This window comes from Callorhinus ursinus, unplaced genomic scaffold (assembly GCF_003265705.2).
Source record: "Callorhinus ursinus isolate GAN/ISIS: 27379988/994484 unplaced genomic scaffold, GSC_fseal_2.0 scaffold4, whole genome shotgun sequence".
In the NCBI taxonomy this organism is placed as follows: domain Eukaryota; kingdom Metazoa; phylum Chordata; class Mammalia; order Carnivora; family Otariidae; genus Callorhinus; species Callorhinus ursinus.
The window spans coordinates 34,966,440-34,991,386 of NW_027397066.1; the positions used below are offsets into that span (position 1 = coordinate 34,966,440).

General features: G+C 39.0%; 1 protein-coding gene across 5 annotated transcripts in view; it reads right to left on the reverse strand.

Annotated features, from left to right (window-relative positions):
* The window catches only part of ATP8A1 (ATPase phospholipid transporting 8A1), a 219,405-nt gene that overhangs the window by 27,799 nt on the left and 166,659 nt on the right, over positions 1 to 24,947 (reverse strand). For all 5 annotated transcript variants that reach the window (XM_073891594.1, XM_073891595.1, XM_025887328.2 and 2 more), the window contains 8 exons: positions 24,468 to 24,651; positions 24,252 to 24,362; positions 17,379 to 17,453; positions 17,152 to 17,274; positions 13,810 to 13,888; positions 8,389 to 8,450; positions 5,924 to 5,980; positions 4,910 to 5,017 (listed from right to left, as the gene is read on the reverse strand). In XM_073891594.1, coding sequence (XP_073747695.1) covers positions 4,910 to 5,017; positions 5,924 to 5,980; positions 8,389 to 8,450; positions 13,810 to 13,888; positions 17,152 to 17,274; positions 17,379 to 17,453; positions 24,252 to 24,362; positions 24,468 to 24,651 — 799 coding nt within the window. The remainder of the gene's footprint in view (positions 1 to 4,909; positions 5,018 to 5,923; positions 5,981 to 8,388; positions 8,451 to 13,809; positions 13,889 to 17,151; positions 17,275 to 17,378; positions 17,454 to 24,251; positions 24,363 to 24,467; positions 24,652 to 24,947) is intronic.

Sequence of the window (24,947 nt, forward strand, 5' to 3'; positions counted from 1 at the left end):
AGCTCACTCACAAGCCGTGTGACCTTGAGAACAGTGTGTAAGCACTCTGTGCCTGTGAAATATACAATTCACCGTGTTGTAGGGAATGCTCGCAGTGAAGGCCAGGAACGTGCTATACCGGTGACTGGCCTTCAGAAAATGAGGCCCTATTACTATCCGAGTGGAAACTGGGCATTCTCCAATGATAATGGGATGATTGGGTTTTCATTTTCACAAGTAGTTTTTTAATGAGCTGGGTATTATTTACCCTAATATTGCTGTTAAGAAGAGGCAAGCGGCCAGGATATGGAGTCAGATGGAATTTCTATAAATGTGTTAGGGAGTTAGGTAGGTGTTGAAAAGGGGGAATTAAAAATCTGAGTGCTTCTGAAAAGAGATGGGAAGGTGTCTGTACCTGGCTCACTTAGGGAAACTGATCAGGGCTGTGGGTATCTGGGGAATAGCAGCTAAATCAGGGATATCGATGGACTGCAGGAAGGAAAGAAAAAAAACAATTTCCCACCTGGGGGTAAAGAATAGCAAGGGCCCCAAAGAGAAGATGTTTAGAGCCTTAGGATGTTAGAGGAAACCAATGGATTTGAAAAGAAGACTTGGGGTGAATTCTCCGGGCCACTTGCTCACACTTTGCCTACCACAAAGGTTTATCATATGGATTTAAATAAAACAAAGAATGCTGGAAATCACACACAGTGCCTGGAGGACATGGTGTGTGCACAATAAATGTTGGTTCCCTTACCATCCCCTCTCAGTGCTGCAAGGATTTTCTTTGAACACGTTGAGAGAAATTGCTCTGTCTTCAGACGGGGCTGCAAAGATGAACTAAGAATGTAAATTGGAAAGGACGAGAAAATCCTGACCTATGTGTGAATATGCATCCATCTGAATATAGAAGCATGAGACCTGTACCTGTAAGTTGCCTAATTTGTGTACAGTTGGCACCCTCAGAGCCTGTTAACTAGAGCAAAATAGTCTGCGCCCTTGCGACATTTCAGATGTTCCTCTGGAGGGAACAGAGTGAAGAGAAGCGCACAGAGATCTGAATCTTAGGAGCTGGAAGGCAGCCTTGGAGGTGCAGATGATAGATTCTGCTGAAGTGTTACCAGGGGCCACTCGGCACAGAAACGGGTGGTTAAATGAGCCCAGCATCCTTTTCTGCCACTAGACATCATGACCTATTGGCTCTCTAGATGTTAGAAAGATGCTCTGTTTGAGCCGAATTCGACCTCTGCATCTTCTCTGTGCCTGTTTTCTCATCTGTAACCTGGTTATAATAACAAGTTTGCTGTGAGGATCCAGTGAATTGAGGACAAGCACATCCTGACAAAGTTCACGGACGATGGCGATGTGGTCTGCCTTGTATTCTTTTCCTCTCACTTTTCCTATCCAGGTTGCAGGCAAATCCTACCTGCTCAACCTTTAAAGGGGATTCCGAATCTGACCACTTCCACCAGTACCGTCCGCCTGGCCCATGCCACCATTCTCTCTCGTTTGGGTTACTGGGATAACCTCTTAAATGGTTTATAACACAACAGTCATGGTCCTGCCCCGAAAACCTAAGTCAGATCCTAACACCTCCCTCTCAAGTCCCTCCAATGGCTCTTGATCTGACCAGAAGTAAAAGCCACAAGGCTGTGTGGGGAGCATGACTTGGAAGCTTGGCTCTCGGTCCCCCTTGCCTGCTGTAATTTTCTTTATATACTTCTGTCTATATATTTCACTTATTTTGTCTTCTTCCACTAGAAAAGCGGGCTGAGAAGTACATGAATTTTTGTCTATTTTATTCACTAATGAATCCACAGTGTCTAGAACAGTGCCTGACACACTGAAGAACGTCAACAAATAGCTGGTGAATTGACTGAACGACTGCATATCAAGTACTTGGAGAAGTTCCCGGGATACGGAGTTTAATACACATTAGGTATTAATGGTATTATTTCTCCCAGATCTTGGTTGCCTTTTTGAAGAACTTCTCTGTCTTGTTGATGCCACACAGTGTATCGCCCTCCAAAATACCACCTGAACCAGGACAGGGGAGCAGGGCTGCTGTTTTCAGTCTTACTCCATCCCTAATAATTCTGTTCTATCCTGTAGGTCCTTATTAAGCTTTTAGGCAACTAAAACATACATCCATATTTAATTAATTGTTTTGTTTTAGGAGGAGTTGCTGCCACATTGATACAGGAAGGAACCAGAGTCCTAGGGTACAGAGCTGGGATCGGACACTGAGTGTCTGCAGCAGTGGTAGTGAGAGAAAGTTACTACACACCACACCACAAATCCTGTGGAGTAGTCTTAAATCCTGGGGGCTGCCCTGGGCCATGTTTCATTATGTGGATTACATAAAACATGTCAAGTTGAGGAAGGCTAATATTTCTACTGACACCGATATTATTTATAGTATTACTATATGTAACACTCAGTAATATATGTAATATATAATAGCATTTTGCTATGAAAGTTAACAGATGAGTAAGTAAATTTTATTCAAGATGGCTGGCCCATTTTATACACACACACAGATATAAATATTGGTACATGAAATGAAATTTTCATATATTTGCATGTTTGTATATACGCATGTATGTATGTATCTGGATATACTTTTTTTTTTTAAAAAGATTTACTTATTTGAGAGAGAGCATGTGAGCAGGGAGAGGGGCCGAGGGAGAGGGACAAGCAGACTTGTGCTGAGTGTGGAGCCTGGTGAGGGGCTCGAGCCCAGGACCCTGAGATGATGACCTGAGCCGAAACCAAGAGTCAGCCGCTCAACCCACACTGAGCCGCCCAAGTGCCCCTGTATCTGGCTATACTCTTGATTGAAATATAGAATTTTAAGCTTAGAAAAATGTAAACCTAAGGGTAGCTACTTCTTTCTGAAACTAACTGGATTATAGAACTAGTGACTCTCTACATATAATAAAAATGTTCAAAAATTGAGTATTGCTACAAATATTTCCTGGGATATCTTACCCTAGGCCCAGGAAACAGTAAATGTAGACTAACTATCTCTGAGAATCTGAGTGGCATACTTGTTAAACCCTTTCTTGGGGGTTGTTGTGAGGCTCATTTGCACACATACACATATATCAAAATGCTTTGTAAGCACTAAGTACTATATAAATTTAAAGTATTTTCTTTGAATAAATTCAACAGACTTACACTTTGGACAAGCTAGTCAAGCCTACTGGTAAATTAGTCCATTCTTCATATTTTCAACGGAGCCCCAGCTACTCAAACATTATATTCAAAGAATTAGTAGTAATAAAATAACAAGAAAAAGAACCCCTGTTAGCACTTCCCACTGTATATGAAGTGAACAAAAACGTGATGGGGTACTGACATTCATTTCACTTTGAATTAAACACAGCATCACCGCAAGTCCCAAGAGATGATATTAAATTTTGCATTTGGGTAATACCAGGAATTCTACAGGCAAGGGTAGAATTATATTTGGTTGGCAAGAAGCCAATCAAACTTCACACTTGTTCTAGAAGTAGGTGGTCAGAAACTCTGCTCTTGTCATCAAAGCTGTTGGCTAGAGTTGCCTAAACTATCTGAATCTCAACATCTTTTGTGTCCTGCATTTTGAAGCTAAAACATTAAGAAATGAGATAAAATGAGGCCTAGTGAAAATGATATTAAATTAACCTCAGGGAAAAGCAGGTCCAATCAGACAGAGCACATCAAATAGGCACAAAGAATAGAATTGATTTTCCAAGTGGCATCTTCAGACACATATGGTCTTCAATTTTATTTCTTCAGGGAAAAAGGGCTCAAACCAAGGTAAGGAGGAGGTGCATTCATAGCTTTCTCTCTGTTTTCCTCAAAATACATGCTGTAAATCTTCTAGAGTTCACAGTACATGTTTCAAAAGCGGCCTTCACTTTTGGTGGAAGGAAGTCCTTGCTCCTTGATATGTCTGGTTTCGCTGTAATAGTATATAATACCTCTCTCTAATAAATTTAACCACAAATTTTTTTTAAAATGTGTCTGCGTTCTGCTAATTTATAAAAAGCAGGATGCTGTCAGATAAAATTTCATGAAAATGATCTATAAACCAGACTGTCAAAAGTGAAATGTACTCAGGCAGTACTTAGGGGCAACAAATCCATGGAAACCACTGGAAGGCTTTCCTGGGGCTGCAGGACAACAGTGTACTGTAACGCAGCTCACATTTCCTTGATTTGCAAGTTACTGTGAGGTCACAGGAAATCCTGAAATGTTTTCCACATTTTCTTTTATACATTTTATGTCAAATTTCCTGCAATTGAAATCATAAACTCTCCTACTGCTGGAATCTCTTCTGAAGGAAAGGAGATCTTGTGACACTTCCCCATGAACACCTAATAACTCAATTCCTACTGGTGTAACAAGAAACTGAAAGACAGGATTGAAAATGGACTGTGATAAGGCCGAAACGTCAGATGCCCTAACTTGTTCAAAATGAAAACCAAGCCGGTATCATTTAAGACGACGCTAAAAAAGTGCATTTAATCCAGTGACAGTAGACTTTTCTTTAGAATAAGAGATAACAGAAGAAATGATAGACTGTCCCAAAGACATAAGCTCACCATTTCCCCGAATCTCTTCTCCAAAATGTATCTGTTGATTTACAGTCTAATTTTAAAATGGCACCTTCTATATGGAGATTCTTAACATGATTCAAGCCCCTGACGACCATATTTTATGGTTTTTGCTATGTTTTTGAAAGGATAAGTCAGATTTAAGTAAAATGTCCAAGTGTAAAATATTCTCTCTCAAGATTTATCACTCGCAACTGTGGAATTTAAAAATAGCTTTGAAATGGTCAAATACTGTTTTAATATAAATCCAAGCCGAACGATTAAGGCTCATTAACGAATACCAATTTTTCAGATTTATTGGGTCATGAGTTATTAGGACACATTACCTCTCCTGACATATCGGGGGCCATCGGAACGGCGGGCCACAGAGATGAGTAGATGCCAAAAAACACCACCCAGAGTGCGATGCTGCCCCAAATCGCTATGTGGCTGAACTGTGAAGGAAGGGAATGTGAGTCACAGACTTTTAGGGAGACTGAGTACACACACACACTAATGAAGCTTTTTGCAAGTGCCCACATTAATTTTTTACTTCATCCATAAAATATTCTCTATAGGAATTTCTAAATAATGACGCGTGTGTGTTTTAACTGGATCTTTCATCAGCGCTGATGCTAATGTCTTCCCCAACCACTAGGATGTTTGTGGTACTGGCATTTACAACTGTTCCCTCTCTACCTCCTTTGGGGGCCTCTCTCCTGACTCTCCTCTTTCTTTCTCCACTACCATCTTTAACCTCCTTTATTTCTGCTCTTTGTGCTCTCTCCGGGAGGGGCTAGACCCCTGTGAGAATACACGTGTGTGTCGGTGACTGTCCAATCCAGGTTTCTTGGGCCCATCTTTACCCTGCACATCAAACTTTCATTTCCTTGTTTCCTGGGTCTCTCTACTTCAAAACTAACATTCTAAAATGGAACTTGTTTTATCCATACTGGATATTTACAAATGTCCGAGGACAAATTTTTTTGCTCATATCGCCTGTTTTTGTATCATTTTCCAACGGGTTTTCCGTGGAATGCGTCTTGTGACACACTCTACCAAGAAAAGATTCTTAGTCAGGTTTGGAAGCCTCTCTCCTTCCTGGGATATTCACAATAATATATTAAAGGGTCTGAAAATCCTGTGGTCAATAAACTTAGGTGTTTTTTTTTTACTGTTTCCAAACTAGACAAACTAGAATTCCCAGTTCCTCCCCCTCCACCCAAGACCACTCATGATTAACAATCAACCAGTGGAACGAGGGTACAGGGATTCATAAAGTTAGAATGAAGAACAGTGATGTTCGTGATAACACATAAGTAAATGTGACATGCCTCGGTTGTGGTTAGAGACGCTCTTACCCATGTCCAATATGAGGTTTCCAATCCAGCTTTCAAACACACGGTGATCACCACAAACTAAAACAGAATGGAAAATGTTATTTTATCTCATAAATGTGTTAGTTCAAATGACTAAAAGGAGGTTTATAAAGACCAGGTATTACACTGTGAATGAGACTGTGGGACTGGTCGATTATTCACAGCTTGCCTTGTATGTCCACCAAGCAAAGACACAGGTGAATGAGCTGGGTGCCTGCCCATGATGGCAGTGACTGGTCAGGAGGGCCCATGAGCAGCATCCCACTGCTGCTCTCCTCTCCTGCACACTTCCATCCACGAGGTCTGTGTGGATTCACTCGTGAACGATGAATATACATCTGCAGTAACTTGGATTTTCAAGCTTGCTTTCATTGTATATCATCTGTAAAACTTAAAGCCCCTACTTTCCGAATTTTCAAGATAACTTCTAAAAGTAATATAACTGGATATTTAGAAACCTAAACACTTACTCTGTAACGTGACTTACTTACAACCCTCCAGATCAGGATATAAAAGCTTGTTAATACCCTCCAGGATGTACACACCCATTATCATCGCTGACCCTGCTATTAATTCCGAAGTAGGGACACTAGGTTTAATGAACAGCCCGGGGTTTTACAGAGGGTGGCACAAGGGTTAACTGGACTTGCCCTGGAGTCAGACTATTCATGCTCAAGGCTCCACCATTTATTAGGTGTTTAGTTAAGGAACAAGGCAAGTAACTTGACATCTGGGTCTCAGCTCCTTCATCTGTAAACTGGGCCCGATAAAGATCACCTGCCTCAGAGGGCAGGTAGTATAAAACACCAAGAAGAGGGCATAGCACTGTAATCTGTTATTAGCTATGTATAATTAAAAATAAAAAATTTTTTGAATATTTTTAAAAATTTTTATTTATTATTTGAGAGAGAGAGAGAATGAGAGAGGGAAAGAGAGAGCACAAGGGGGGCAGGGTCAGAGGGAGAAGCAGGCTCCCCACTAAGCAGGGAACCCAATGCGGGACTCAATCCCAGGGCCCCAGGATCATGACCTGAGCCGAAGGCAGTCGCTTAACCAACTGAGCCACCCAGGCGCCCTAAAAATAAAATTTTAAATACTGTTAGTAGTCAACGGAATTCTAGACACTTCCAGTAGTTTGCGGTGGTGAAAGTGAGATGCTGGCCTATACGTTCAGGTTTGCAAAGAGCGTTAGTGCCTTCCCCACGGGGTCAGAAAGTCAGGCTCAGGTGAGGCATTTGGGCCTTCTCAGCAAGATCTCTAACGGCGATTTAGGATTAATATCTGTAGCAGTAAAACTCTTATGAAAATGTAAGTACTTGTTAATGATCTATATAAAAAGTTCAAAACTAAGAGATATAGTTTGACATAAAATTAAAGAAAAACACCCTCCTGAGACCTGAGTATCTCAATGCATCCCTGAGAGACATCCCTGCTCTATCCTCGGATTAATTTCTAAACTGACTCTATTGAGTACTTATTTCTGTTTTACACTTATGTTGTAGGAGACCCAAGTCACCAGCCCTCCAAACATATTTTTCCTTCCTGTTACTACTTCCGTGGGTTGATGTCAATGGAAAGGTGACTTCCAGAAAATAACTTCATCCCTCTGTTACTTAATGGCCTCAATGGCCTATCATCATTCAGTAACCTAAACACTTGATATTTAAACATTGTGTTATGTTTTTTCTCCCAACTGAGTCAGCCATGCTGACAGCTGCTTAGTATTTGGAGCAGCACACGGCCCTCATTTGAGGGACACAGAATTAGAAGAAGGAACATCAGCCTGAGAATTCAGTGTTGAAGGGTATAGTAAACTTACCAGACACCAACTACGTGACCTCAGGCATTAGCATCCAAGTAGTGCTTTTTCTCTAAGGGAAAAGTGGTTTTAAAACATTTTTTGGCCCTTTATGGCAGGAACGGGCTTGTACTCATGTGTGTGTCCTCTGTAAGAGTTTGGATAGTGACTTAACACAGCGGGTTCCATGCCTTGTGTGAATGGAATGTCCCCAAAGAGTGATTTTTCTCCCATTTTAGTTCTCATGAGACTCTAGAATCATTACTGGTTAAACACCCAAGAACAGTATGATAATATTTGCCATAAATTCAGGAAAGCAAAAAAAAAAAAAAATTAACAAGGGCAGTAAAATAAAAATGAAGAAAAAGAGACAAGGAAGAGAAAAAGGGGAAATGGGGGGGCACTAAGAGGAAAGAGGAATACTGAAAATAATAGCAACCAAAGTCCCATCAAGTCAGTGAGCCTGTGACATATTAATAACCCAACATAAAATAATCTCTTAATAGTCAAAACATCTTATTTCATTTTTAAAGGGAAGTGCAAACAACCCTATGTTCAGAAATGGCGCACAGTTAGATTTGACAACAAAAGGAGCACATATGAAAGGAGTTGATTTTATATACAAACTAGGCAAATGCTCTGTACTCACCGTGTAAACAAAGTTTCCCAACAGCAGATAATCAGAGGTTTTCCCATTTCCAAATACATTACCTGCATGACAAGAAGAGAGGCTTATTAGAAATGGAAATCAAAGAGATCCTTTCAGAATTCTTTCAAAGATAAATCAGTTTATAATTGTTGAACAAAAGAAGGAGAACCAAGTGTCACATCACAGAATCAAACCAGGCTAATTAAAAAAAAAATTATAAGAAGTTTCACAAAGTTGTTATAAATGTGGGTCACAAATTAAAAACAATTTTCCAATAGCCAACATGAAGGAGGAAACTTGATTTGTTAACCAATTCTCAGGATCCATGAGGTGGAAAAAAAAAATCAAACTAATTGTTCAAGGAAAGCCTAATTCTACAGGCATTGAAGATAGGAGAAAACATCCTGAACCTTAACAAAGAATTTTGTTAACAATATAGATGAGAGTTGGGGCACCTGGGTGGCTCAGTCGTTAAGCGTCTGCCTTCGGCTCAGGTCATGGTCCCAGGGTCCTGGGATCGAGCCCTCCATCGGGCTCCTTGCTCAGCGGGAAGCCTGCTTCTCCCTCTCCTACTCCCCCTGCTTGTGTTCCTGCTCTCATTCTCTCTCTGTCAAATAAATAAATAAAATTTAAAAAAAAAAATATAGATGAGAGTCTTAGGGAGACTTCTTACTTTCTCTCAATGAAGTTGTTGGCATCAGACCAAAAGGGATTCATAAATGCAAATCACAGAAGACTGAAGAGCACCAATATGGGTCCAGGCATATGGCTCTTGGAAGGTTTGGCTGAATTCAGGCACATATTTTTAAAGTATTTTGTTATCCAGCAATGACTAACAACTGTGTTTAGATGAAGAGCGTGGTAGCTAACAAAAATCATGACTACTGATTAAAAAAAATAAAAAATTAAAAATAACTGAATAATTAAATCATTGGCACCATGGAAAAATTTAAAACGCATGGCATATGCAGTATAATATCTTACTTATGCAAATATTCAACAGTATTTATTCAAAATCTCGTATGTAAGGACAAAACCCATTAGAATAAAGTATGGGACAAGAGAGGCTGAGTGGTGCCAGTACGGAGAGAAGGAATAGTTGGGTGAGTTTGGGAGACACAGACCAGCCTTGGTTCTGTGACCAGTTGTGTCAATGTTGGCTTATAATCCGTCTCCAAGGGAACTGTTTCTTCACTTAAAAAGATGGAATGAAACGACCACCCTGGAGGGGTTTTAATATTAAAATGAGGTTTCAATGCGCCAGTGCTGGGTGCACGTGGCAGATGCTCCAGGTTGTGGCTCTAACCCCTCTAAAGTCTTTGGTTAGAAACAGTCAGGAAGGGCTGCTTAACAGCCCAGCAATCTAGGAGACTCCTTTTCTCTGTAGAGGTATTCCATGATTAAGGATACAGGATGTGATGTGCTAGGTCTTTTTTAAGATTTGATTTATTTGAGAGAGAGAGAGAGAGAGAGGAGGGCGAGGGACAGAGGGGGAAGGAGAGGAAGAGGGAAAGAATCCCAAGCAGCCTCAGTATGGAGCCTGACACAGGACTTGATCCCACGACCTTGAGATCATGACCCGAGCTGAAACCAAGATTCGGACGCTCAACCAACTGAGTCTCAGGTGTGCCTTGAGGTGCTATGTCTTTTGAGCACACTGTTTACAAACCTGTATCTGCTATTAATCTGCAAATATCTAGACAACCAAATTAACATACTCAGAAATTTATGAAATACCTGAAAATATCTCATGATCACGTCCTGACTTCCATGCTTTTACACTGGTCCTTTAACCAATGTATACAAGTTATCCAAAAATAATATTTGGGTCCAAGTAGGCTTTCTGGTGATGACTGGTTCATCACGAAGGAGCCAAAGAGTCATTTCAAGATCACTTTGAGAAAGAAATTAAAAAGCCTGTTGTGGGGTTTGTCAGATTCAGCATTTGGCCGATTCAGGTAAACCATTCATTCTTGTACTTTCTGGTCTCTAGACTCTTTTACACTTAGAAATTATTGAGTATCCCCAAAAGCTTTTGTTTATGTGGTTTATATCTATCGATATTTACCAAGTTAGAAATTAAGGCAGAATATTAAAAAATATGTACTGATTTATCTAAAGATAATAGTAATAAACCCCATACATATTTTATACAGATTTTATAAATAATATTTCCCCAAACAAAAAAGGTTAGTGAGAAAATTGGCCTTGTTTTATATTTTTATAATCTCTTTAATGTCTTGTTCAAGAGAAGGCAGCTGGATTCTCATATTCTGGTTGAAATATATGAGGGAAATTCAGCTTCATGGAGAGGAGTGTTTTAATAATCTTTTCTCATGAGTGTGGATATTCTTTGATACTACATCAAAATTCGACAAGTGGTTTCTTAGAGGTTAGAGTGTGCAACCTGAAACTGTATTGTGAACTTACAGCACTCTATTACATTAAAGCCAATGGCTCCCCTTGACGCTTTGGGTGGACCTTCAACTCATGCAGGATTCTGTAACCTCATGAAAGCAGCTGGTGCAGCTCACAACTTGAATGGTCCACAGGGCATCCTGCCTGGTACGACTCTCACTGGTGTGCAGAAGGGCTTTCTGCTCACTTCTCATTGTGTCACACAGAATATTAATGAGCTGTGCACCAGGTTTCAAGATATAATAAATGTTTTAGCTTTACAGCTTCTTCGAGGGCATTCTTAAGTGAGACTGGCTTTGGTTGTTGTTTCCTTAATGTGGGTGCATGGCAGGGAAGAATATCATGCCCACTAGTATAGTGGAACCACTATTTGTGCTAAGGTACCAGCAGTTTTACCCACCCTTGCATGAAAAAGAAAAATAATGTCTGGATAATACTACAAAAATTTTGAAATTTTGACATCAGGTACCCCAGAAAGGTCATCATGGGTATTTATAAAGGTGTCTACAGGCCGTACTTTGGGAACCGCCGAAGCGAGTGTATTAACGCATATTTAGCTGCACTTTATATACTCTTACATTTCTTGTGCACCCCGTCCTTTCAAAAGACAAAAAAAAACCCCAAACCTCTCCTTATTTAAAAGTTAAAAACAACGCAAGACCCCAACAAACCCCTCAACATTAGAAGGTTAAAATGTAATTTATGCCATACACCATTCATGTCTTAAGAAGAGAAAGCATGTGTGCCCTGGACTTGGCTAGGTCTGGGTTCTCCCGGCGGCACCTTTCACGAACTGCCTCCGCTGAAGGTGGCAGGCTTGGGCAGTTTCCCAAAGGCCAAGAGAGCCCTAGGATCTGCTCTCTAGGAGCTGGAGTTACTTGGGAATTCCTTTCAAACCCTGTCACTTGTGAAGGCATTTTATGCGCTATTTGGCTTGAGATACTTTTGACATTAAATTTCCTTTTTCTATTTTAGAATGTTGAAATAGCAAGAGATGGACATGCCTAGTCTTTCATACCTATATTGATTTTGCTATTTGAAAATGAACTTTACCGAGAGAAACTGTCTAAGGTCCTATATTATACAATATCCCATGGCTTCAAAGAGTGGAAACAATCTAACTGTTCATCAACAGATGAGGGGATAACCAAAATGTGGTAAATCCATACAAGGGAATATCATTCATCCATAAGAACGAGTGAAGTACTAATTCATGCTGCAACATGAATGGACCAAGGCCACATATTCCATGATTCCACTCTTATGAAATGTCCGGAATAGGCAAATCCACAGACAACAATTAGTGGTTGTCAGGGACTCGGGGTGAGGAGCAATGGGGAGTAATTGCTAATGGGTGTGGGGTTTCTTTATGGGGTGATGGAAATGTTCTGGCCTTGCATCGTGGTGAATTTGTACAATTCTCTGAATATACTAAGAAAAACCCACTGAACTGTACAATTTAAAAGGGTGAATTCTATGGCATGTGAATTATATCTCAAAAAAAAAAAAAAATTCCGTTGTGGTTCTCCTGGCCTATTAGAGTCAATAGGCTGTAGTTTAGTTGGATTTTCTTACCACTCATTTCCGTGGCTTAGAACATGAGAAGTACGTGGTGTACCGGCAGAGAAATTAACAAAGAAATGAGATCAAAATCTCTGATTAGGACACGAAGGGTCCCACCCTCCTTGTAACACTCACCCCATGCAGGCCCTGACAGGTTCCTGAGCGCTGGCGACTAGCTAGGCACCGTTCTAAGCCCTGCAAACACAACACTGAACTACACTGACCATTCTCTGCTCTTTGGGAGCTTTGACTCTAACAGGGGAGAGAGACAATAAAAAAGGAGCAAATGTATTACACCCTGATTGGTGAAGACACACTAGAGAAGATGAAGGATAATGAGGAGAAGCAGCGGGAGCAGAGGAGGGTGGTGTTGGTAGCTCTCTGGGAGCGTAAGCCTGAGGGAGTGAGGGAGAGAGCCAGCTGGACTCTCTAGAGGGGGAGGAAGGAAGAAGTGTAGGCCAGTGGCAGGCTGGATGGAGCATGGTGATGGTGGGGAGGTGATACGGGGGTGGGGGGGACATGGTGGAGCTCCCTCAGGTGGAAGGATTAACTACGATGAGTGCTGTGCATTTTGTTCTAAACTTGACGGAGGCACCTGGTCTGGTTTACGTTTTGCAAGGACCACCTTGCCTGTGGAGAACAGACTGCAGGTGGGCAAGGAGGGATGTACAGGACGTTCCTCTGTGGGCAGTCGTTAACGCCCAGCCAGCCAGGTAAGGCCTTTGCTTCTAAAAGACTGACAGATCCTCTGATGGAGTATGTGTCATGTTTTTATTTCCTGTCGTTTGGGAGCAGAGGCCCGGAGCGGCCGGCTGCCTTCCTGAGGATCTCAGGGTAAGGTCTGCTCGGGGGACACAGCATCCCAGGAAATCTCTTTTGTCGAGTGGCTACTTCATCATTTTTACGGGCATAGGAAATTCACCGTGCTCCCCTCTCTCCAAACTGACAGAATAAAATCACTCCCTCAAAACAAGCTGAGGAAAAGCTTCCATTCCAAGATGAACATAAAAACATATGAAAAAATCTCATTCAAAACATCGGCTCACGTATACTTGAAAACACAAACATTTCTGATCAGGTTCAGTATAGAGTTTGGTGCAAGCCTCGTACGTATAATAAATGGACTACATAAAATATTAGCACTGTTGTCTTCAAACTATACATTGACAGAAGGGGAAAAAAAGTCCTAAAATTTAACTCTGCAAGTTTGGAAAACATGAGAAGTAGAGAAGAAAGGCTTTGCATATATTAAATCACTTTGCTCCCAAAGGAGTAATAAAAATCTTTAAAGTGTGTACAGCTTTTGGATGCATGTATTTTAGGTTAAGGAAAACAGCATAAAATGAAAATCTGCTATAATTTTTAACCTATATTGACAATGAGTTATTTTTCTAAAAATGTAAAAAGTCATCTCTTAGCATTTATATCCTTTCTACTTACCATACTGAAGGGCTTTTAGTGGAAACCAAAACAGAATAACTGAGTGGAAGAGGCCATTTAAACAATGAACCCAGAAAACCTGAGGGAAAACAAAAATCCATGAGAACCACTTGCGATAAACTAGCTCTGTGAACTCTGACCTTTCTTTTTATCTGTGAGCTAGATTCACAAAATGTGTTTCTGTCGGGCCACCACTGTGAATTAATAGAACTGACAGACACTTTCTGCCTCTTAGACCTTCATGGGTCATTTATTTATTTTTATGTTTCCCAAAATGTTTTTTCAGCTTCACTGAAAATTTTTTCTGCTTTTTAAAAACCGAGTATTAAAAGTTTAAATTTCTGCCTGAAAAAGAAAATAATATTTAAAAGAAATGTAGGTGCTGCAATTCTTTAGGTGGGACTATTTTCATAATTCTCGAAGAACAGACTTTTGAAAAGACTAATCTGGTGAAATCGCTACTTTCTCTTTCCCATGTGCAGTAAAAGTGTACACTTTTCAATGGTGAGAAAATAATGAATTCTCTTTTTCTCTCCCCCCACCTCTCCACACACACACACACACACACACACACACACACACACTACATACCAAAAATAACAGGTATACCGCTTAAGTCGTGTAATTCCTTAAAGCACTGTCGCTATTACTGAATTTGCAAAAGGCTTCCACAATTTTTAACACCTGTCAACATCGAATTTCCTACAATTATAACATCACTGAATAGTTATTACTTTTCTATATCTATTGTGTTTTAAGAGCAAGGGAGCATGTATCTATCCCTGGTACTTTCTTTGTAGCAAGGATGTGAAAGATTAAGTTATAGAAAACCTGTTTAGAATTCCTATGGCCCTTTGAAGAGTTGCAGTTTTGTCATTTAAAAGTGCCTCTTGCAAGCAAAACTTTCGCTAAATAAAATTGGCATGTATTAATAGTCTTAAGCTGTTCAAACAACAGAAATTAAGTTGCCTGCCCCCCAAATTTTCCACCGTGACCTCAGTCTCCTTTGTTAGTTCACCCAGCCACACTGGGTCGTATGATCCAATTTACGCTCCAATGCGCTACACATTTGAACTTGTGTTACTCATTAACCTTTGTCTCTTCTCCTCACTATGTCATTACCACAAGTTTTTATTTGACAGAAAGCACAGGTGGGTGCAAGAAAAATTAGTTCTACTTTTCCATTTTCCTGACCGATACTTATTGTCACATGCTAATCCTTTAACCCCTGTCAGGACCTCAGAACCTCCGACCCTTTTTACCATAACAAACGTAATCATCATCATTCAGGGCAACAATGCTCCTACAATGGGGACCCACAGCGACTGCCGCCGTGTATACAACTCTGCATTTTATCGCCAGTCGTCCCTGAATTTTAAAACACTTGGAAGGGATTTCATCAAAGATTTTTCACAGAAATCATTAGAACATCCACATAGGCTATAAAAAAAATGGTTGGCAACTTATGTATAAATATTCAAAGGACAGAGGAGTTGGAACATCCATGTGGGCTGATCTGATGACTTTTCAAAATGCATGGGCTCTGCAGATAATGAAGTACTTTGTAAATAACAAAAGAACGGCAAAGGACACAAGGAATGATGCTTCCACATTAAAACTACAGATTGCGTTTTCCTTGGCCGCAAGACTGTCCAAGTTGCCATGTGCAAAGGGTATGAAAAGATGTGACTTTCCAGGAATGGCTTTGGATAATTCTGTGAGGATCGATTTCTGTTTATAAGCAAGAGTACCATGGCGAAGTTTGTGTCTGGGAAGTTAATTCTTGAGAGAGCATCGTGGAGCCTGAGCTATGGTAGACTGGATACTTGTGGCTGAGGGTGATACCACTGTCCAGGTCAGTGAGAATTACTGTTAGTATGCCAGTAGGGCCTGGCACTTTCTCAGCTCTCAAATCACCTTTTCAGAAAAACAAGAGTTCACAGTCCACTGTATCTGTCCTGTGTCCTACCATTCCTTGGAAATACCCACCACAGATAACAAGAAACATTATAGCAAGGTGGTGCGATTTAATACAAACTGGACATCATAGATAAATTTCAAAAAAAAAAGCCAAAATAAAACATTAAAAAATAAAAGCATAGATATTGCATACTGTAACTACTAATTGTTTTAAGAGACCATTAAAAATACTTCTCAGAACCAATGGTCTAAGTCACTTCTCAGCTTTTTGTTTTTAATTAACCAAGTTCAGTTATTTAAACAATGCCAACAAGTTGTGTGTGCACACCTGGACAGGCATGCACAGTGAGCTCAGGAAGACCTCGTCTCAAAAGACGAATAACATCCCCGCTATCAACTTGGCACTGTCATTTACAGCTTCGAGGAGCTGAAGCACCTGTCTGCTTTATTCTCTTGGTACACTGAGAATAAACATCATTTGAGAGCTTTGCAAATTAATAAACATTAAAAATATCCTACATTAACTGTCCTAAATTTGAAGCACTGATTACATCTGATTATTAGTGACACGCTAATAAACATCCCCTATATTAGATGGGAATAGTTCTGTGAAGGTGTATTATATTTGTTGCTTTTATTATAGTTTCAAAATGGCATCTGCCTTGACTGGTATAAAATTAAACATTTTTTCTCTCTGAACAGAATCCTCAATGACTAACAAATGCCATTGGAAAGACTTCAGAATCTAAACTTGGAGGAAAATGTTTTTTTTGTTGTTGTTGGGGTGAATAAATACCACAGACCCCAAGGGATGACAAATAGTCTGTGATGTGTTATGTAGGATATAAACTCAGAATGTGATTTTAGATAAAATGTTAGATATTTTATCTTGTATTTAAAATTTTATGGCTTGGAAATACTGAGTATTATGACTAAATGAGTTACTGACCAGAGATTATAATGCAATCTAATATTCTAATAGGGTCAAAGTGATTTTGCAAAACAGAAAATTAACAAAGAACGATATATGCCCATCCCTGCCCCCCCCCACCACTTTACACATGTAAAGACAGACCCTGTGGGTCCTGGATGACTGACCCCTGCGAGGAGTGAGCCTTTCCCCACAACACTGCAAAGATAGAAAGTCCGAGGGCCAAAGGGACACTCGTGTCTGTCTTTCAGACCCAATTTACTGCTGCCTGGCAAACCCTAGTGAACTGTGGTTATGCATTAATTTTATAAGAAAACAACAAATAAAAACCCTTCTGAGTCCACATCAGAACCTTCGGGAAAGATGACTTGCCACACTCAGTACCCCGGAGTTCGTTTCCATGGCTTTGGAAGACCAGACGCCCCACGGAATTAAAATAGTGAAGCGAGTCCCACTGCCCACCCCAAATATGCCGGGCCAGTGTGTCCTACCTTGGTGTTGAAGTCCAGGGCATTCTGAGATGTTTTGTATAATTCAGGATACTTCAACATATTCTCTTTTCTGCATGATCTCTCAAATATTCCGAGAGTTAAAGGAGGCATTGCTGTAAACATCTAAAGGGCACACACTGGTCATTACTCCAAGCAGCCTAATGCAGGGTGAACCTTTATCGCAAAGTATTTAATAAAACAGGAATAATCAAATGTCTTAAACTTACCACATTATAAAGACCTATACACCATCTCTCAAAGAGGATCTGTCCAGAAAAGCCATTAACAAAGGCAAACCAGATCTAGGAAGAAAACAACCCCAAACCCCCCAAATTAGAACACAAAAAACCATAAATGCATTGCTTAGAATCCAAAAACTCAACTGCTGCATAACAGCAGTATTAACATAGAATTTTCACAACTTTCTTGAAAATGGCATTTCTTTGTTTTGCTTTCTAATTTGAAGGGATGCTTTCAGAAGGTATTTGTTATTTAAGTCAGAATGAGTTTCAGTCAAAAAGGAATCATATTAATAGGCAATCATACATTTAAAAAATTAAATATAACCTTATTTTCTAAAAGGCAGTTTAGGGAATATATTTTGTCCTTATATTTTTAGAGCTTTAATTCCTTTTTAAAATATTTATCTCTTGGTAATTAAAGAGATAAATACCTCTTGGCAATTAAAGAGAGAAACTGTTGTTTTGATTATATAAAATACATTTGTTAAGAAAATGAAATGATTTCCTCTAATAATATAATCACAGTTTTCTTCTGTGTTGGCTGCATTCATATAGGTCATTTATATACACTCACAAATTTACCTTACTGGAAACTTACTGTATATGATGTCATGTCATGCTCCTTTCCCGCTGAACATTATATAATATAAATTTTCTTAAGTTGTTACATACCCCTTAAAATGAAATTAGTAGATGTACATCCTCTATAGAGTGACTATAACTATTTTGGGATATTTAGTTTGCTCTCAGTTTTTGCCATTATACATAATTCTGAACAAAATATTCTTGTACAGAAAACCTATACATCTCTATTTTCTAAGGATGGATTATTTTTTTTGTAAATAAAAGCTTTATTAAGGTATAATTGGTACACAAAAGACTGCACACAGTTAATGTATACAATTTGCTAAGTTTGGACATATGTGTACACTGGTGAAACTGTCACCATAATAAAGGTAATATACATTATCCATCACCTCCAAAAATTTTCTTGTGGCCCCCCTCCCCTTTTTAAGGATAAATTCTTAGAAGTAGAATGAATGGGTTAAAGTTTATAAGCTTTTTAAATATTTCTTGATAATTATAGCCATCCAAAAGTGAAATTTGAATTTATATATTAAAAATACTTGGTCACTTGAATTTATGCTTTGATTAAGCATAAATCTTCAAGTAATAAAGCATAATGTTCTTCTTAAAAACAGCAGCCTTAACTTTGGATACAAAATGAAAGGCAATATAAAAAAACCTTTCTCTAACATGTTTAAGACAAACGGAAAATTAAAGTGAATATTAGTAAGTCAATAATACATAGATTGCTTTTAGAAAAGCAGACCTAAAATGTAATTAAAAATCAAGCTGATCTGGAAGAGTAAAAAGTCTAGCCCGGCAAGGAGGTTACGTAAACACATACACAAAACCAAAGCAAAACAACAACAAAACCTGTTGCAGGAAAGCAGTCTTGAGGTGCCAGTCAAGTGAATTTTTGAATCAGAGTTGCAGGGACTTTGCTACACTTCACGTTTCATTTAACCTCATTATGGAAGCATGAATTGCTACAAATTCACCATTTATCAATATGTACCCAGGCTGGCCTCCCTATGAAGAGCTTCTGTACCCACATTGATCTTTTTCCTTTTTATAGTGGAAAGGAATGATTGAACATATATAAAAACGAATGTCTGCTTCATGAGATGGAAAAGAAAACAAAGCAGCATAGCACATGAAAAATAAGTCCAAATTGTGTTAGGGTTGTAACACACATTACCAACAACAATAACAGAAGCATAGGAATCAGAGTCAAATCTGAAATTCTTGCTTGCTTTGCTCCATCTGTTTACAGACAAAAACTGAACATTTGCCCTAAACTAGAAGCCAGGTCATTCATTTGTGCTTGCTTTAAAAGAACTTAGCATGTTTATATGAAGTTAGGTTTATTCCTTAGAGTGTTTTTTTTTTTTTTTTTTTTTTTTTTAAGCGTGAGTAGATACAAGGTGACAAGACGGGCTTTAATGCTCTCTGTTGTGTTTTCACATTTGGCCTTCTTCAGATGTGGATTATGTAAATACGTATTTGTGATACTTCGGGTGATAGTAATGTTCTCCCTGAAGGGGACTGTGACTTATTGCAGCAATATACACTAAGAATGTCTTTGAGATATCTTAGAGTATGATGGAAATATGTGGAATTTTTAAACACAAAGTTTCAAATTATGGCCTCATTAGTCTGTGAAGATGTGGTCCAATCACTGTTGGTCTGAAAAAAAGATGCATACCAAATTATCTAATGGATAGGACTTGATTCAAAAGTTTATAGTCGTAAATGTACCTGCAATCATCAATGCTATATCCAATGAGAAAATCATGTTAAATTTGTGTGTGAGTAAACATTTGTAAATGTGAATGGTCTCCTAGCTTTGTATGTAACATTTGGTCTGGATTCAAATGCCACTAAGAGCTTGAAATTTAAGAACCTCCCTCAAATCAAGTCATATTTACAGAAAGCTTAACATTCAAAATAGTTTGCAAATAAATGAATATGTCTGCATTCAAAGTTCATTTAAAAATGCCTAATTTAACTGCTTTATGAAAGAAATGCAGAACTTTTTAAGTGGAAAGCTATCACATTTTTAACTTTTTACTTCTCCTATTGAAAGGTACGTGAACATGTTTTTACAAATTATCTTCCTGCATTAAAAAATTCTTATTCCAATTTCTTTTTTTTTTTTTTAAAAAAAGGAGACATGACTAGAATATGAACAGAATCCTTCAATGTAGTACCCTACACCTTCATACAAATATTTTGGCATTCAAGTTTACATATTTTAAAGGAGAAAGAGAAGGTCTTTGATAGTGAAGAAGTCTACGGAAAGGCTGATTTCAAGCTAGTCTGATTTGTAGTTAAAAGATGTATTAGAAACATAGCCTGTACTAAATGAAACAACACCTAAATGACTATAAACACATAAAAGCCCCTCCTTTGATTCAACCAGAACCATGGATGCAGAAAGAAAATACCAGTCTTTCTGGGGAGGTATGGAGATTATTTAAATTCACAAGAAATCCATATCCCAGCACAATGTGCTCGGAAAGTATCACCTCTTTGACTTTAATCAAAGCTTCCGGAACCGAGAAACACTACACTGTTTTGGGATCTTAGCAGAAAACCTGGATGCGACCAATCGTTTGAAAAGAAAAGGTCCTATTTTGCTAGGAAGGAGTCAGATTATTACAGAGGAAAAAAAATCCCTTTAGAAAAGAGCCAGTGATTTCAATGAACACCTAGGGCTGCTGCTGGGCGGCCACCACAAGTAAGCATTTTATACTGCACCTGCCAAGTCTGTGTGTGTGTGTTTGGCTGTAATTTATGGCAATGAAGGAGCTAGATAGTGACGCTCCTGGCGCTACAGCAATGGGAAAAGCACTTGTTGCTGATAATCTATGAAACCCGTAGCATTCCAGGCCATTCCTTTATTAGCAAAGAAACTTCAGACCTGCCTCTCCTGGTATTATTTTCTGAGTTCCACATCCCAGCAGAGGCGTGGCAGTTAAAAGCTTCACAGACATTTTCCTCATGGAGCATTTCTGCATGTTAAACAGCAGCTTACAAACAGTCAATGAGTCCTGGGCTCCCACGCCTGATCAGCACAAAAAACTGAAAGGAGAGATTCGAGACTGGCAGTTGTCCTCACTAGAGACACCCAGCGATGTGTTCTCTGTCTATTCACTCACGGGAGTGACATGAGCCATTAACATCTGCAGAACTTGTTTTAGCTGGCAAATGTTGGGTATCTGGGAATTGATTTAAAAGGTCAATTCCTGTCCAAGACAGTTGAATTATATTCAAAATATATTTTTATAAAGTGCTAAAAGAAAAATACCTTAAAAATGAGATTTCCCGTAGAGTTTAGGACCTACTTCCTTTTCCATGCGTAAAGAATTTGATCAGTGCTAAATATCTCACGAAGAGGCTTTAAATTCAAAGCCAAGTGAAATTTAGGGCTAATCTACCACAAATCACGTAACTCTGGATCTGAAACAGAGCGTGCAGTTTTAGTCTTTCATGTAAGTTTAATATATTTTATTTCCCCCATTAGTACGTAAGTTTTGTCCACTTCATTGTTGACTGTTAAATAATCTAGGTTTTTAAAAAGCAACAAGTTGCACACTCATTTCATTTCATAAAATTAAATTTTTGTAAGCAGATTTATTGCTGTCAGTGGCTTTAAACTCCTGGTATCTTCAAAGGTATTTGTAAATAACTGTATAAACTAATATTCTTTTGAATATTAATGGGATGAGAAGAAAATACAATTAAGAAAAACTAGAACTATAGAGGGGATTGGGAATCAAAAACTATTATTTTAGAAAAGAACCACAAATTTACACATACAACAAAGAATGTATCTTTTTTTGGACCTTATAAGCTATTTTAGAAGTGCATTTTGCTTCAAAACACAGACTATTCCAGACAAAATTCAGCAGTAATGAACAATAAACTCATGGATTATGTTGTTTATGTCTCCAAGTACTTGATTATTTTACCTAATGGGTTGTAACCTAATTATAGCATTTTTGTGGACCAACAAATGAAACTGTCTGCATACTTTGAAATTAACTTTCAAATTTTCCTGGCTTGTCTCATAAGAACTATGCTCAGTCAACATTTTAATAAGGAGATAAGCATTCTGACAGAGGCATAAAGAACGGCTGAACGAAATAGACAGCAGCTCCCAACTAAGGATCAGTAGCGTAAATGTGAAATCCATGGATTTTTTCTTTGTTTATAGTGTTACTTCTCTGGTGTAAAGTACGAGATAGTCTTTCCATACAGCAAATGGTTAGTTGTGTCTCTCCTGACAGATGTGTAGAAACAGCAGATTAGAGGGCAGGGTGGCATAAGCAGACGTGTGTTAGGGAGCCCTGGGCAGATTTACGAGGGTGTGGGCAGGTCCCCAGACAGGAGTGGAAGACGGAGGGTTTTCTTAACAAGCTACGGGGCCCTTATCCCCATGCTGTGTGGAGCAGCAAGGAGAGCAAGAAACTGATAACCTCTACTAGAGTTTAAGTATTACAAATACAGTTTTGGATGATAAAATGGCTATATGTTTAAAAAAAAAAAGGTAAATAACTTCTCTATCATGTCCCAGTTAATCATCTAGTTCAATTTATCCACAAGTGTTGTGCTGTCCAGTATGGTAGCCATGGGCTACATAGGGCTCCTGAACACCTGAAATGTGATTAGTCCAAACTGAGATGTGCTGTTAGTGTAAGATACACACCAGATTTTAAAGACTTAGTATGAAGAATGTAAAATATTACATTCATAATTTTGTTAAAGTGATTACAGGTTGAAATGATAATTCTGATTTTACTAAGATAAAGAAAATGTCATTTTAAAATTAACCCGGGCTTTAATTTTTACTTGTTGTTAATGTGGTTCCTAGAAAATTTAAAATGACACATATGGCTTATGTTGTATTCTATTGGCAAGCTCCTGGAGGACAGGAGCCATGCTTGATTTACTTTGTCATTGCTGAAATAATAAGCCTGGTGCCTGGCACCCAGCAGGTGCTGCAAAAATGTTTATAAAACAGAATGCCGGGGCACCTGGGTGGCTTGGTCGATTGAGCGTCTGCCTTTGGCTCAGGTCATGATCCCAGGGTTCTGGGATCGAGCTCCACATTGGGCTCCCCTGCTCAGCAGGGACCCTGCTTCTCCTTCTGCCCCTCCCCCTGCCTGTGCTTGTGCTTCTGCTCTTTCTCGCTGTCAAATAAATAAAAATAAAAATCTTAAAAAAAACCCAGAATACCTCCCTTTAGAGGTGACATTCTTGACCTGGATTAAGCTTTAATTTTAGTAATAATGTTCTATGTGGTACCAGAAAGGGAATATAGAAATTTGTTGCCATCCAGACATAGGAACTGAATGTTCTGATAAGTTTTAGACAAATTCCTCATATCTGAACTCTCGCTACCTACCAACCAACTCAGAAGCCAAACTGGTCTGGATAGCAAGGCATACTTGCATATAAGTAAGTTTGAAAACACAGTAAGAACTATGAGATGACCAATACGAGCAAAACTATGTGTGTATCCTTCCTGATTCTACCCCTTAGAATTGCTACCCTCAATTTTATGTCTGTCATTCCCTTAGTTTCTTTTTAGTTTTCCATATGTGTATCCTTAAAACACTATACTGCTTTCTCTAGTATGATCTTAAGCTTTATAAAAAAGGCTATGAAGTTTGTGCTTTTTTTTTTTTAAAGATTTTATTTATTGGGTGCCTGGGTGGCTCAGATGGTTAGGCATCTCTTTGGCTCAAGCCATGATCCTGGAGTCCTGGGATTGAGCCCCACTTTGGGGGGGTCCCCTGCTCAGCGGAGAGCCTGCTTCTCCCTCTCCCCCCATGCTCATGCTTTCTCTCTCTTTCAAATAAATAAAATCTTTTATTTACTTATTTGACAGAGAGAGAGAGCACAACCTGGGGGAGGGGCAGAGGGAGAAGCAGGCTCCCCGCTGAGCAGGGAGCCGGACTCTGGGCTTGATCCCAGGACCCCGGGATCATGACCTGAGCTGAAGGTAGACACTTAACCAACTGAGCCACCCAGGTGCCCCAATCTGTAGTCTCTTAAAAACTGAAAACATTACTTCATTAATTCTAATTCAAAATATCTTACCAAAACAATGTAACATTTTTAGCCCCAGAAAATTTAAACATTCATCATTCTCTAGGGCCAACAGACTTTAACATGTTTGGAAGTTATAAAAAGTGGGCAAATGAAGGATTCACTAAAACAATGAGAACTTTTCTTTAAATATTTATGCACCTGACAAGGATTTTAAGCTTAACCTGCGATTACCTCAATAATATAGAGGACTATATTCTTGTAGAAGCAGTACAAAATGCACTTGGAGACTCTGTTATAGTTCCAGGCACCATGCACCATCAATAAATTCTTCAAGTACTTGAACTAAAATAAAAGTAGAAAAGAATTAGTACGGAAAAGAATTAGTATTTTTCTTTTCATACTGTCAGCTGAGTATTCATGCTGTGTTCTGCAGAAATGCTGCTTTACCTGAGCTATGGAGTAATCGGAAGAATTAGCTGCCTGAAGGCCTTCATTGCCACTTATACCGACACCAACATGCGCCGTCTGTATCATGCTGACATCATTGGCTCCATCACCAATTGCAAGCGTTATGACTTTGACTTGTTTCTTAACCATCTCAACAACTTCAGATTTTTGAAGAGGAGAAACCCTTAAATTAGAACAAATTATCAATTACCTCTGCTTTCTGGAAAAAAAAAGGAATTCTGAAATGTCATTGTCTTGAGGGAGAAAAGAAGCAGAAGATCCAAAAGAAGAGTTCTATGAAACACCATTATGGAAAAGTCTTAGGTTCGCAAACGTTCAGGTCTCTCTTAACCTGGCTGCCACTTTAAGGACAAAGTCAAGTCTAAGATGCAAACCTCTAGGTGGTAGGTAGAAGCCACAATGCCCTGTTAAATGCTATTTTACCAGAATGGTTGCATTAATTTGTTAAAGAAATAACAC